The following is a 12500-nucleotide window of genomic DNA, read 5'->3' on the forward strand; positions in this document are numbered from 1 at the left end:
TACCATAGAGGTAACTCTAAGGGGGGGGGGGGGGAATAAATGAAATACATAAAAAATGACAAATGAGACACTCTTTGGACACTGTCAAAGATCATTGCACACAAAATCAATTTTGTTCAAATCAAAACAAAAATACTAGCCCATATGGTGGCTGATGGCACAAGCTTCTAAGAAAATTCTATTACATCGAACCACATTATTTTAATTGATTTCTTCGCCAGTTATTCGTCTGTCACTTCGTTTGTGGTATCAATACGTTGGTTCTACCAGGTTGAAATCGATTGAAATTTTGACGAATGGCTACGAGAATTTCAGAGAAGACCAAGATGAAACGGTGTTTTATAGGCATTTCACCGCAAAAAAACAAAATGAAAATCGAATCAAATGGGTGTTTATTGAGATAAGCAAGTCGAACAATCTCGTGTTTGATCGAGATAGGTTTGACAGAAAACCTGAGGAAATGCGGACAACCCGCATAAACAATAACCATAAGAAGCGCCTAACCGCCAATTCGGGATATCATCCCAACTTTATGTGGTATACTCATACTATCTATGATATTGTTAGTGTATGGTACCTGTTTATTAGGGAACCCTATTAAACAAATACCATAAACGAACTGTACCCCGGATGGGTAATATAATCCACGAATGGTTTGCATGATATCCCGAACACGTCGTTAAGCTATCTTTTATGGTTATTTTTATAAGGGAAGTTCAATCAAACAGGAGCTGTGTATAGGATGCTGCACGCCGACGTCACAAATGAACGCGATGAACCCGCATTTATCAGTTTGACATCCAGTGGTGGTTTGTTTACCTTTGCCTGCTAGTTGATTCAAGTGGATTCGAGTTTTTAAATAAAAAGCACCAAAAGATTTGTTATCCGGCAATGTTCTTTTAAAAATCTTCCTCTCTAAAAAAAACTAAAAAAACATTTTGTTTTTTAATTATTTTTTTCTATATACGTAAACAAACCACCGCCAGACGTAAAAAAGGAGAGGTTAACCCGACGGTGCAGCAGACCTAATCAAGCTGAACATTGCATTATGTCCTAAGTAACATGTACAAATTATCTTCGTCGACTTTCTCTTTGTATCCCCACGGCCATGTAAAGACATTTCCACGCCGGTGCCGGTGGTGTAGTGGTAAGCATGACCCCAATGGGTCTGGGTTCAATCCCAGCCGAGGTCGGTGGAATTTTTCTAAGGCATAAAAATCTCTGATCACGTCTTCCTTTGGAAGGGAAGTACAGCCATAGAGGTAACTCTAAGACAAGTAGGTCCCGAAGAAACGTGCTCAACTTTTTGGCTCACCTCTGGTACTATCTTCGGTCCCAAGCTTGTCGAATCACCCCTCGAAACATAGGAAAAACCAATAACCCCTCATTTTATCTGTCAAACTTTCATAGCGAATCAAAACAAACATTGCGTAGTACTAGAATTTCGACTAGAATAGGGTACGTTAATCGTTTGCTTGGGACCAATAGGCTACTAAAGTGGTGAGCCAATTTAAAATCGTTAGTTTCGTATTGATTGTTGGTACAGCCGTCGGTCCCGGTCCATGCGTGCAATTTTCTACGCAGGTGGGGAAGCTGCCTTCCTGCACATTCGATTGCCGTCAATGGATATGGATGGCAATCGATGTTCGTCGGTGGGTGATTGGCACTAAATTGCTGAAAGAAACCGACGTTAAATAAAGGGAAGAAAAAGAAGAAAGACATTCCTAGGTATTTTCAGCATACACTCAAAAAAAATTATCACATAACTAATGGATGAAATCCATATGAATTTCACATAGCTTTCATGTGATCACATAGCAGCAAATCCCACCACAAAATCACAAAAATATTAAAAGGCCGATGAAATTTATATGCAAAATCATGTAAAATTAATGTAATCGCATAAAAATGTTATGTGAAATTCAGATGAATTCCATTAATTTTGATTATGGATGAAAATCATGTGCGTTTCCAATGGAAGCTACATAAAAACTTTTTTCGGTGTACATATCGATTAAAGAAGCTTTTATTTAGCATCTAATACGACAAACATAACAAGAAACGGTTATGTGCTCAAGTTATTAACGAAAGAGAAAGTCGATGAAGAGAACGGTCAATATTACTTAGGACCTAATGCAATGTTCAGCTTGTAATTTTTATTCAAAGATCAAAATCAATTATGATATTGCTGATTGCATCTGATACTGGACTGTCCCAAAAATGCAAAAAGTGTGATAAAAATCCACGTTTCCGTCAAATCGTTTCGATGCTTGCATCATAAGGAATAAGTGCACCCAAGACACCAAGACGATTAGACGTAAACTTGCAATTTTATCACACTTTTTAATAAGTGAAAGCGCGCTTATTAGTCCAATTTAATGTGAAATGCGCAATATTATCGGCAAAGTTGAAAACGGATTACCCCAAAATTGCTTCAATGGGGCAAAGGGCTCATTAAGATCAACGAACAAGTTTTGGAATTTCGATATAAAAATCAAAGTTTCGAGCTGTTTTCAATATTTGTTCAAGGCAATGAGTACTGAGCAAGAATAAACTGATTAATTGAAATCCCAATAATTTATTTCACTGGTATTTTATGATGGTCAGAATAACCAAAACAAAAATAATAAATGCCCTCAATACCCTCAATCGCCACCAATAAGTTTTTACAGAAAAAAATTTAATTTGAAATGACTTTTTGTTTCTATTAAAATTACTATGCCTTTTGAGCAAGCATAGTTGTACCAGAATAGTAAATTTGTTTGCATTCATAGTCAACTATACTGAAACAGATTTAACGGTAGTTATATTGAAAATAAGTGTTTTCTGCAAAATAGTACAATCGCGTTATAACAATCTCCAAATATTGTACTATAGGTATTGCCCATAACCGCAACTCAGTTACATCTGTAAAAAACTGGAAATGAGGAAACGGCGTCCAAAGATTTTGCAAGTTTTCACATTTTACACTTATTTCGGGGGGATAATTTAGAAAATAAACGTGCAATGTAATAGACTGCATATAACATATAGGATAGGATAACATGAAATTTTATTTTATGTTTAAAATTTGAAAGGGATCGCAAAACTCAACAACTGAAATCGCATTCGTGAGTGTATTCGCCTCAGAGTTTTGCCTTGCAAAATTCATCTGCCCAAAAATAACCGATAAGTTTTCAGGTTCAAAACTTCATTGCTTTATTTGACGATATTAATTATTATTACTGTTGTTTTTTTTTTGTATTAGTGGATGGAAAACTAACACAACTTATCAACTGACGTTTGAGCGGTTTTTATGAGTTTCGAGCTGGAATGATTGTTTAACGTCGTGAGTGTGAGTGCATGAAAATGGAATAGAATCTCAAGCGTGAGATTTGTTTGCCAGATTCGCACGCGAGTTTAATTCTTCGGAAGACTCAATTAATGAGATTTGAGAATGATTTTCCGAACACTGCTTGCGATTACTTTGTACATCAATGAGAAAAAACAATCGCAGTTCAGTCACAACTCCATGACGATACTGTTTTACTTTAGGCTGGAACATTTTCCGACGAGTTTACTGCCCATAACTGTTCCATATGAATAGGTAATCCAGCAAAGATGGGACAATTATGCTTTTATGGGCAGTAACAGGTCTTAACCCTTAAATGCATAGTGTTGCCGTGTTGCCATTTGGCAACATACCTGTTTGTCTTTAAACATGGTAAAACAACATTTTAATAGCAAGCGCAATATATTCACAAGAAAAAAATCATGCATTTAAGGGTTAAATCAAAATCCATCATGCGAGACATCAAATCAAATGATAATTCAAAAATATAACCATTGGCGGTCATATTGAGGGCCGTAAGAATCACATTGGACACACTCAGGCAATTTCCGGATTACCCTAGGGGACGTGGAGAGAATCTGTCTTAAGTTCAAATCTCATGATGCTATATGTTGTATAACATTCTTTTGTTTAGAAACAAGCCTAAAACCATAGCTGTAATGTTTTTTTTATAGTTTATTTAATGAAATAATCTTTTTTTTTTTGGACTTGCGTTTACTTTTTGCTCTGGGACAATTTGACTTGGCGTTGGCTGTCAACATCACAGCTCAAAATGCATAAAAAGATAAACCTAATAATTAGGCTAGCTCAACACTGATAAAAATGTAGATGGGACTGACTTGCGGTTACCGGCAGCAATGGCAATAGGCCTAATTATAGAATACCTAACAGGCCTAAATACAGAATTTCATGAATGCATCACAATCACAGCGGAACTTTTAAGGGCTGTACAGACGAAGTGATTAGTTTTTAAAACTCAGAATCGTTTTTGAAAATACAAGTTTCATATTTACGACGCAATGGATTAATTAAAATGCTGATGTTTTGATAGAACTGTGCTATGGCAACCACAGTATTTTACATTTGATCGTCCATATACAGTAGCGCGAAAAGCATGCTGTGGAGAGTTCAAACCATGTCCATCTAAATTAATCAATTCCCATGAAATGATTTTGAGATGACGTTTCACATAGACCTAAAAAACATTGCCATCTTGAAAAACGTCATAATGATGTAAACTCTAAAATTTTGCGTGGAGGTAATAAAAAGTAATAAAGCGCTTCTACTTTTCGAATTAAGTACTTTTAATAACTTTTATTGTTGCTATGGGTAATAAAAAGTTAAAATCTACCTATCTTATACCCCGTTTACATAACAGCGAATATTTGATGTATGAGTGCTCATTGCAAGACAGCGTATATCACGTGATATAGGCTGTAATGTGAACGGGGTATTAGCCACTTTCAGTAAATATTCTTAAATATTCTGAATATTTAATGTAATACATCTATTTAGTAGCTACGGCAGAAACTTATTTTAATAAAGTAAAACAAAAATATATAGAGTAGCCCTTCAGATTTTAACACCCATCGAATAAACATACTTATTTGAGAAATAGAAGCATTTTAAGATTTCACTCCCATACCACTCCTGCAAAATTTTGAAATCTACATTATTATGACGTTTTTCAAGATGGCTGTAAAAATTAGTATGTCAATGAGGTCAACGGCCAATGAAAAACATCTTTCTTTTCCTGACGAGTGCAATGTATACTTATGACATAAAAATGAGTCTGAACTCAAAGTGGTTAATAAATTAACAGTCCTGATCATATAATTTTATTTCATTTTCATTGCTTTAGTTAGTAAAGTAGTTAGTAAGCTGATACTTTAAACAAACAAAAAACAAAAGAAAACATTGATTTTGATACGGTGCCAACACGATCCTTTACGCGATAATAACACTCATGGATTTTTTATGTTATTCCGATTTTCGGGAGATGTTTGCAGTAGGTAAGTGTTGAGTATGCAGAGTGATATATCGCGTGGTGCCGGCCCGGTAATAGGGTACCAGACATGTTTCGTGTTTGCTTGTTTGTAGAAGTATTTCTCTGGTTCGTACATAGTTGATGTTTTCCAGCTATGGCCATGGTAGTAGAAAGTGTTTCGCATAAAAATGTACGGCAGTGTGTGTGTGAGTGTGTGAGTGTGTGTGTGTGTGTGTGTGTGTGTGTGTGTGTGTGTGTGTGTGTGTGTGTGTGTGTGTGTGTGTGTGTGTGTGTGTGTGTGTGTGTGTGTGTGTGTGTGTGTGTGTGTGTGTGCGTGTCTGTGTGTGCGTGTGTGCGTGTGTGTGTGCGTGTGCTTGTGCGTGTGCGTGTGCGTGTGCGTGTGCGTGTGCGTGTGCGTGTGCGTGTGCGTGTGTGTGTTTGTTCGTTACGTTCTTATGCGAAATATCTCGCCCTCATTGGAACATATACCATAACTGAAACATTTCTATGTTTGATCTTTTCGATATGCGATTTTTGTACAATTTATTACTACTGCTACACTTTACTTGCTGTTACTTCATTTTCGTTTGCTGCCTTTCGTTTGCATATTACTGTACATTCATCTTATTTTGAATTGTGTCTTGTTATGAACAGTTAAGTGTTAGTTAAATTTACTCTTCGAACGTGCATTGACTGCATAAATGAACATTATTATTTAAAAAAAAACCTAGAGTTAACAGAATGAATAAAAATGTTCAAAAATGCAGCTTCAGCATTGAATAGGTAAACGTCATGTTATACTGTCCATAATTGCGCGATACTCTTGTTACCAATTAACCTTGCTTAAATTTTTAAAATTAAGCTATTTATAACACATTAAAAATATGTCATCTGTTATCCTGTGATTTTCTCATTTATATTAACAACATAGTTCACATAGTTTCTTCGCGAGTTAAATAGAACGACTATACTTTTTATATCACAATCCAATTGATTTTAATTTTTGCGTAATTTTAATAAATAAATTTCTATACGTTTATCCGCCAGCTCACATATTTTATATGATAAGAGAAACAGCTGAGAATGAGACTATAAAGTTTCACGAAACACCGTATATTAAACTGTTTCTCTTTGTATCTACATGTGCAGTCAACTCGTACTTCCCTACAATTTGTGACTGCTAGTTGGTCCTACCTACTACTACTGCTGGTGGGTGCATATATGTCTCATGATATTGCTGATATAGTTCATTTTAAGGAATGACACAAGCCTGTTGGCCTTACTAAAATTATGGTATTGGTTGCTTTAAGCGATGTTTTGATAACTCTCCAGTCAAATATCATGCTTGACTTGAAAAAATAGCTAAATAAAATCGTCTAGTAAAATGTTTTACATATCTGTTGGTGGTAAATTTAATTCCACGGCTACAAGACTAATTTGCCGGAATGAACCAAAAACTCCAAAACAATTTCGGACTTGTATTTTATTGCAATATTATTTGGGCTTTGTTTGCTGGCCTTTAGTTTCCTCAAAGTAAGACATTACGGATCACGTATCTTAAAATTTTAATAAGTTTTCGTTATTTTCGTTATTTTGTCTCTTTGTTTTGATCTGGTAATTCAGAGGCATAAGGCCAGGCGTCCACTGATATGGAGCCAATATAGACTTCTCTGACGTTTGTGAGATGCACAAGTTTAGTGCAGAACTTTGAGTAAATTATAAGTATTAGTGCAAGAAAACCTTTGAATTTACCCAAAGTTCTGCATTAAACTTGTAAAATTCACAAACGTCAGAGAAGTCTATGGCATCGTACAACATGTCAAAACATTATGTCGAAGTCGTGTGGCGTGTGGCGAACGTCGACATGATGTGGTGACATGCTAGTCGACATGATGTGGTGACATGCCACACCTTCACCACTTCAGTGGGCTCATTGACTAAGAACCGCTAAACCGACAAAAAGCAGACCATAGGCGGAATATTTCAGTTGTTTTGTATCATATAAGTTTTCTAAACGTGGATCCAGACATTACGTTAAAAGGTAAAAAAGAAAAAAATATACTTCTTGAATGGTGATATGCTGGTAATAATGTTTAATCTTGTTTAAAGAACACCAACACGTTATTTTTTTAACTCACACGCTTACTTTAAATTTATATAGCAAATTCCTATTCTATCCCGCCGTTATTTTCATTGTTTAGTTATATTTTACATCTTCTATTTAGTTCCAAAATTCAAAGCTCTTTCAAATTTCAAAAATGTATAGAAACAAAATTCGAGATGGTTTCGCTCGAAGAAACATTCTATTCGAGGAAAACAAGTTTATGGGATACGATTTACAATAAATGTCGAAAAGCTGATGAATTTAGTACATCAATAGAATGTGTGCTGCTGCAAGGAGGATAACATTTTATTTACATATATAGTATATAAAATATGTCAAATGGCCACCCGCATAAACGCGAACCTTAACTTGACCTTACCAAAAATGGTTAAAAAATCGTTTATAATCCCTGCTAAACTTTACCCGAAATGGTTATGAAACTTTACATGAACTTTTGGGTGATAAAATTTTAACCTTATGTATTATGGTTTTTTGAAGTGGACCTTAAAAATGAAAGGTTGTTAAGAACCATTACCATTCAAAATAGTTGTTTATTCCATACATTTTCGGAAAGAAAACTATATCAGAACCTTTTTACTTATGGTTTAATGCGAGGTTTAATGGTTCTTAACAACCAGTTATTTGTAAGGTCTTGTTCTTAAAGCCATAATACATAAGGTTAAAACTTTATCGCATAAACGTTCATGTAAAGTTTCGTAACCATTTCAAATAAAGTTTAGCGGGGATTATTAACAATTAGCTTCGGACTTCATCAATTCAGTGACAGCCAGACATTTGAGGATTGTGGATCGAATATTATTAGCAGCCCAACAAAGCAAACAAAAATTAATATCGATCAACGTTATTCATGCTGACGTATGAAAAATGTATGTAGGTATAATAACAAAAAGCAGATACAATATTACATCCATGTATGTTAATTTGTTTGCAAATTTTCTGTGCATCGTACAACGTAAAATTACACAACCAGTGGAATGACCTATGTGCACGATGACGTCAGCACCACAGCTTTGACGGTTCAGAGAGCTTATTTACATGGACTTGGACCTCTTTTGGTGGTTTCGCTATGAGTGTTTGTATCGCACATTGCGTGATAAATCCAAAATTGGTGGCTATCTTACTTTTACTACTTATTCAAGCACTGCTAAACTGTCGGCTACTTTATATCACAGATTCACAAATATTACTTTAAACCACATGAACTTGACAGTTAGCATTTGTTTATTTCACGCGGACAATTTTTAATACGTTTTTACATGGTGGCTATCTTCACCTGCGCGTTAAAACCGCCGTCAGACTAGGATTTATTGTAAACAGTGTCAGAATTGAAACCTTACAGCTGAAGGAAATTCTACATGAGAATTTTTATACTAAAACCGGAATAACCCACTAGCGACAATCGATTTTTTTTTCTCATTCTGTACGTTAAACATAGTGTCGGAAAGAGTGCGCTGTATAACGCATCATTGTGCGATGACGCCGCACTACTTCCGATACTTGTTTAACTTACAGAACGAAAGTAAAATCAATTGTCGCTAATGGGTTATTTCGGTTTTCAGCTGTACCGATAGTATAAATCGAACAAGACGGTCGCGTTTATTTCTCGTCCGATAATCAATTCTTACACTTGGTATACAAAGTCTCTGAACTGTCAAAAAACTTAGGATAAATCTTTCCGTGCATAAAATATCTACAAAATGTTTGATGAAGGTTTTGTGGATGCCATTGGGAGAATTTTGTTTATTCAATTTATTTATTATTTCAGAATAAACTAAATTCTCCCAATGGCATCCACAAAACCTTCATCAATATTGTTATATTTTCGATATATATTCATGTACTGTTTTATGACCGCAACTCGCTATCATAAAAATACACATCAACATCCTAGTTTGTTCAATGCGTTTCTGTGTTTGTTGTTGTTGAACAATATTGTAAATTAAGCACTCAATCGAACAGAATAAAGTTGTCGCCATAGTAAGGCGGTTTTGTGAGGCGAGGCGATTTGAAATGACGGAAAATAAATAAAAATGAACTAAGTGTAACGCACAAATAACGAGTGACAGATATACTTCCACCAGCAGTACAGTGCTATTGCTTCGGAGATAGGTACTCTTACCACATGAAAACCCAAACTGATATAGTAAAATCTTACTTCATATTGCACTGCAATGTTTTTTTTTTATATTTCCAATATTTCCCCACGATACGGAAATGCTCACTACATTGAAGATAATGCCTTTTCCATAAGCCAAAACCAGTTGTCCACTTGCGGCCATCATACAAACTATCATAATTATGTAAATTTCTTAAGTGTCTTAGATATTGTGCATATAGCACCGCATTAGACTCTTGTACTAAAAATAATTGCTTATATACTGTTGGCACATGTCTGACAAAGAACATACATTGCTCAATTTTGTCTATGAAAGCGATATAATAATGCTATTATGCTATTCCCCCTTATTCTGCGCCGCGCGTGAGGTGAGGTAACACGCTGTCAATAGTGATGTAACAAAAATCACCGCGAGTGAGGTGACTCTCCGTGCAAATCAAATAGAGAATCACCTCAATAACGGTGACTATTGTTACCTCACTAGTTACAGCGAGTCACCTCACCTCACTCGCGGCGCAGACTAGGCCTCATTATTCTATCATGTAACTATTAAGCCGAAATGATGCATGTACTTGGCATAAAGTATCTTTCATTCAAAACTTTCTTTTTTACTGTTTTAAGCAATTATCTTTAGCGCAGAGGGTGAATGATCAATCGTTTGGAAGTTATTTTTTAATTTAATCTATACGATTTTTAACAGGAAAACTCGTGTTTTTATATGTAGTATCGAGGTCCTAAAAACACGTAGGGTAAAAGTACCTATAGTGGAGGTACGTTAGTGTAATAAGTTTGATAAATAAAAGCACTTTACAATTTCTCGTCCATACTATACCAAGTGAAATTTTGAAATTTGTATTATTTTGATGGCTGCAAAAGGGCAACGTTTTTGGTTTGCACATTTTGCTCTTATGCTTTGCATCTCTTGCCCGCTTGCTCTCTCAATTTGCAATCAGTATCATTGTCGTTATGATTCTAGACGACAAAATGCTCTTGGGTTTTTTTCCTTTACTTATACATCCGACGCCAATTCATAACCGAAGATATAAGCTTAAACTGAAATTAAAATTAAGAGAAATAATCTAAAACTATAAACACAAATCTACTAGTAATGAATTAGTATGAAAATGGTAACTAAAATTGTCCAAAGTTCAAATTTACCAAAATAATTCAGCTGCCGCATGAGTATAGAATGTTTGAAATTTAAAGAATGTTAAGTAACTGACCAACCTTATCCTTACTAAGAAATTAAAAGCTTTAACAAGAAATATTCATGATTACATCCTTCAAATATGTTTCGTTTGTCCTTGTAACGCCTATCACTTTTAATGATATATAAATATTATTTAAATCCATCTTTTGACCCTTATAACTGTTACACTTTTCCCTAACTTCCAAAAAGAATATCGACTATGTCCAGTGTTATGTTTATAATAGTGAACATTAATTGGATTAACGTTCGTTGTATTATTTATGTTTCTATTTCGACATCCTCACTTTTGGATTTACCTCCTGCTCATCTCACGGACATCAATTATTCTATCAGCTACCACTACCAACTGCACTGCAGTATTGTTTTTGTTTAACATTTTTTTAATTTTGCGAAATTAGATCATTGGTTTAATTTTATTAAACTCAACGATGGACTATTTACTTCCACTTTGTGTGCATGTACGTGTGTTGTGAACTGCCAATTCTGATTTCATGATTTGGTAACTTTTGACTATGTTGGTGTATAAATATATGTATTGGTACTTTCAAAACTCAAATAAGTTTGAAAAGGCCATAATAAGAATGAATCAATAGAAATAGTAAGGATAACAAATTAAGCTGTTTTAACGATAAGAGAAAACAAAGAAAAGTTAACATGTTAATAAGTTTAAGAAACAAAAAAAGATAGAAAAGCGATCATCTGAAGATCTTTCGCTTAAAAACTTGACGGGACACTCCACTCGAGCGAGAGTGTTGTTCGTTATTGATTCCGCAAATGTTTTATAGGAGGGGCGTCTCAGTTGCTGCCGACCGCTACCAGGATAACTAATCATCGATGCTGGTGTGTGCGCATATGTAAGACTAAGTTATGCTTGTGTTTCGACTTCTTGTGACATACTGGACACTCGAACTTGGGCTCAACGCCGCACTCAAAGCGAATGTGTCGATTTAGACTATGCGGGCGCGCATAGGAGTTTCCACACCTCGAACATGTATACGCACCACCGATCGAGGAAGGCACTGTTGGAGGCGTTGTTATGTTGATACCTTTGAAAATGGGTACAGGCAGGGGACTACTGCTAGTACCGCCAGCATTGGCTACTGCTGCAGCTGCAGCAGCCGCTGCCGCAATCAAATCTCGTTGCTGTGCCGATGATTCGGCAGCAAATTCGCGCAGATAATTAGGTGTCAGTAATCTCAGATCACAGGGCTGATCGTCTATTGGCGGTTGTGGTTGCTGCTGATGAGTTCCTGTTACTATCACTTCACTATGGATTATCGTCGCTTCACCACCACCCGGGCCGCTAGGTGTTGAGGGACCTGCAGATACAGAAACTGAATAATGGAAGTAAAAATGAGGATCAGTATAGCGGAAGGGTATTTCAGATATCAGATGTATGCGTGTTTGTATGTGTTCAAGGGCAACATTTAGTTTTTGCTTGCGTTTTTCTTCAACATCACAGCTTTATGAAACTGTAACCTTTCAAATTTTCAAATTAAATAATATCATTTAGAATTGTTTCTACAAAAAATCCTCAACACCATTGAAAAAGCTTACAGTTTCCGTTCGATGGTTGGTATAAAGCGTTCGATTGTTTTTCATTCCTTTATGAAGTGATTTGCAAGGTGAATTTTTATTGAATAATAATTTTAATTTGTTTTTTTTTTGTATGCCTACACACACTTACAACAGTGAATATTAAGTATAACGACATTTATAACGACAAGTGGT

At 35.5% G+C, this 12500-nt stretch overlaps 1 protein-coding gene across 1 annotated transcript in view; it reads right to left on the reverse strand.

Moving 5' to 3' along the window:
• Positions 1-12500, reverse strand: part of LOC135715636 (uncharacterized) — a gene marked incomplete at its 5' end in the record, with an annotated part of 38123 nt that overhangs the window by 11966 nt on the left and 13657 nt on the right. The window contains one exon of the mRNA XM_065238809.1: positions 11816-12231. Coding sequence (XP_065094881.1) covers positions 11816-12231 — 416 coding nt within the window. The remainder of the gene's footprint in view (positions 1-11815; positions 12232-12500) is intronic.

Source organism: Ochlerotatus camptorhynchus, unplaced genomic scaffold (assembly GCF_037179485.1).
Source record: "Ochlerotatus camptorhynchus isolate MF236.1 unplaced genomic scaffold, CSIRO-AGI_Acam_v1.1 ptg000975l, whole genome shotgun sequence".
NCBI lineage: Eukaryota > Metazoa > Arthropoda > Insecta > Diptera > Culicidae > Ochlerotatus > Ochlerotatus camptorhynchus.